The 3,252-nt window shown below is 41.3% G+C and overlaps 1 protein-coding gene across 1 annotated transcript; it reads right to left on the bottom strand.

The window, feature by feature from the left end:
- Positions 1-718: 718 nt before the first annotated feature.
- LOC143619409 (uncharacterized) lies at positions 719-2,943 on the bottom strand. Its single transcript, XM_077091351.1, has 3 exons — positions 2,898-2,943; positions 1,694-2,248; positions 719-900 (listed from the first exon to the last, which is right to left on the bottom strand). Exons 1-3 carry the CDS (start codon positions 2,941-2,943, stop codon positions 719-721), a joined length of 783 nt encoding a protein of 260 aa, XP_076947466.1.
- Between the last annotated feature and the right edge of the window lie 309 nt (positions 2,944-3,252).

Here is a 3,252-nt window from a genome sequence, read left to right on the forward strand (position 1 = left end):
CACGTATACTCGTCTTAAACCCCGGCTCTCGCACCTCATCTTCCGAATAAAAACCACTCACTACCCCAAACTCCATGATAGACATCTCATTCGTCTTTCTACCGAGAGAAAACGAAACCGCATCCAGCTGAACAAAGTTGCCATCTTTATATTGTAAAGTGCTAAAAAACTCCAATGTCACTTCATGGTATTGCGATTCGTCAAGACACAACATAGCTTTAAACTTCGGACCCAACAACTCCTCCATTTGCTCTCTTTGACCAATCGTATCCAACAAGTTCCAATCGATAGTTTTAAAAGTGAGAAGATCCGAATTAGCAAGATTGTCCATCCGAATATATTCTTGCGAACCTTCCTCAAATTGAAGTAACGAACTATCGCGAATATTTTGAGTTTTTCTTCTCGTCTCAATGGGCCGATCTTGATATTCAATAATACGATTTTTCGGCTTCGGCTTAACTGGAATCAACTCGTCGGGCTCGCCTCGTGGTCGCGGAGTCAGACCTCTTTTTTGCTTACCCGCTTCTTTCGACATCCTGGCATCTCCTGAATTCTCGTCAAATCCTCTCATCATGATGGTGATGATCCGTTGAAATGACTCAGCGACGCAACCAAACTACAAAAACTAGTGTTCGCGACTCAAAGAAAATAAAATAAAATAAATTATACAAACTCTACACTTGAGTTTTCACTCAAGAACCCCTTTGATGATTTAGTTCTATGGATCAAGGGGAGTTTCCTCCACCTCGATTGAATCCTCCGGCCCTCGAAGATAATGCTTTAAACAATGGTCATTCACTTTCCACGAAGTTCCATTGTCCGGATTCTCTAACTCCACCGCTCCATACGGGAATACTTCCTTCACCAAATATGGTCCTGTCCACTTGGATCTCAATTTACCTGCAAATAACTTCAAACGAGAGCTAAATAATAATACTTTATCACTTTTCTTGGAGTCTTTACCTCCATTTAAACGTCGATCGTGCAACACTTTCGTCTTTTCCTTTATATCTAACGATCGAGAATACGCCGCATCACGAAGTTCCTCCAACTCATGAATTTGAAAATATCTCTTTCTTGCGGCCTCAGTAAGATCAACATTAACCGTCTTCAATGCCCAAAACGCCCGGTGCTCTAACTCAACGGGAAAATGACATGCTTTACCGTAAACTTGCATAAACGGTGTAGTACCCAACGGTGTCTTGTACGCAGTTCTGAATGCCCATAGCGCGTCATCCAATTTCTCCGACCAATCTCTCCGATTTATTTCCACCGTCTTCACCAAAATTCTCTTCACCCCTCTGTTAGCATTTTCGACTTGACCATTCGTTTGAAGATGGTAAATGGTAGAGGTGCGATGAGTAACTCCATAACGAGCTAATGCCTTCTCCATGACGACATTACAAAAATGAGTACCTCAATCATTAATAATCGCCCGTGGAGTCCCGAAACGAGTAAACAACTTCTTGAGAAACTTCACAACAACTCTGGCATCATTCATGGCTAATGCTTGGGCTTTAACCCACTTGGAAACATAATCTATCACCACTAAAATATACTTATGACCACCGGAAACGGAAAATGGTCACATAAAATCGATGCCCGAAAACATAAAAAATTTCAAGAGTTTGTACGGGGTTTTGAGGCATCTCGTTCTTCGATGAAATATTTCTGATTCATTGACAAGAATCACACGTCTTAACAGATTCCACCGCATCTTTTACAACCGACGGCCAATAAAAACCACTATCAAATACCTTTTGGGCCGTGGCATGTGCTCCATGATGACCTCCCATTAAACCCTCGTGAACATGTCTCAAACTATCCAACCTGTCTTCTTTTGTCACGCATCTTCTAAGAATCCTGTCACCACCAATCTTGAAAAGAAAAGGGTTGTCCCAAACATACCGGAGTAACATCATGGAAAAACTTCTTCTTTGTTGCGTAGTCATTCCTTTCAACACAAGGCCGGTAGATAAATAATTAGCAAAATAGGTGAACCATGGCAAACCTTGCTTTTCGACCGCAACAAAATCAATCAACTCATGCCGGAATCTATCACCAATCTCGTCCTCACGAATTTCTTCTCTCTTCGGATCTTCTAAATGGGAAAGATGATCCGCCGCAACATTCTCCTCCCCATTCTTATCTTTAATTTCTATGTCAAACTCGGAAAGTAAAAGGATCCACCGTATGAGATGGGGCTTCGCGTCTCTCTTGTGAAAGAGAAAATGCAAAGCTGGATGATCTGTAAAAACGGTGGTTTTTGAAAGCACAAAATACGACCAGAACTTGTCAAATGCAAACACAACGGCTAAAAGTTCCTTTTCGGTGGTGGTGTAGTTCTCTTGGGAATCATTCAACGTCTTGCTTGCATAATAAATTGGGTGAAAATGTTTCTCACGCCTTTGTCCCAAAACCGCCCCAACTGCATAATCGCTCGCATCACATATGAGCTCAAACGACAAGTTACAATCCGGTGAGACGAGAATACGGGCACTCACGAGTTGTTATTTCAAAAACTTGAAAGCCTTTAAACACTCTTCATCGAACACAAAAGGGATTTCTTTCTCTAGTAGTCGGGTTATTGGGTGGGTAATTTTTGAAAAATCTTTAATAAACCACCGGTAGAAGCCCGCATGACCTAGAAAACTCCTTATATCTTTAACATTTGTCGGTGGAGGAAGCCTACTAATTGTGTCAATCTTCGCCTGATCCACCTCTATACCATCTCTTGAAATCTTATGACCCAATACTATCTCTTCCGTCACCATAAAGTGATACTTTTCCCAATTCAAGATCAACTTCGTCTCGATGCACCTCTTCAACATCCTCTCAAGATTACCTAAACAATCATCGAAAGAATTACCATACACCGAAAAATCATCCTTATATACCTCCATGTACGTCTCTATCATATCCTGAAAAATCGCCACCATACATCGCTAAAAGATAGCCGGAGCATTACACAACCCAAACGGCATGCGACGATACGAATACGTGCCATACGGGCATGTAAAAGTCGTCTTCTCTTGATCTTCCCGTGCAATTGGAATCTGAAAATAACCTGAAAACCCATCAAGAAAACAATAAAATTGCTGATCTGCGAGACGCTCCAACATTGTAACATCACGAAAATTTTGAGCCAAAAATGACAAGTTTTCAAAGTCTAGGGCTCAATTCTGCCAAATTCCAAACCCAAGGGTTAAAAATAAAAATTCTTATTTTCTGACTCATCACGACACGCGATGG

Source organism: Bidens hawaiensis, unplaced genomic scaffold (assembly GCF_021521415.1).
Source record: "Bidens hawaiensis isolate Kalapana, Puna unplaced genomic scaffold, B.hawaiensis_p1.1 tig00000296_1, whole genome shotgun sequence".
Taxonomy (NCBI): Eukaryota; Viridiplantae; Streptophyta; class Magnoliopsida; order Asterales; family Asteraceae; genus Bidens; species Bidens hawaiensis.

Coding starts and splice junctions, on each gene's coding strand:
- LOC143619409 (XM_077091351.1), bottom strand. CDS start 2,943: ATGTATGGTGGCGATTTTTCAGGATATGATAGAGACGTACATGGAG. Junction 2,249..2,897: donor TGATAGAGACGTACATGGAG/GTATATAAGGAT, acceptor CCGTTTTTACAG/ATCATCCAGCTTTGCATTTT. Junction 901..1,693: donor GGTGGAATCTGTTAAGACGT/GTGATTCTTGTC, acceptor AGTTATTTGCAG/GTAAATTGAGATCCAAGTGG.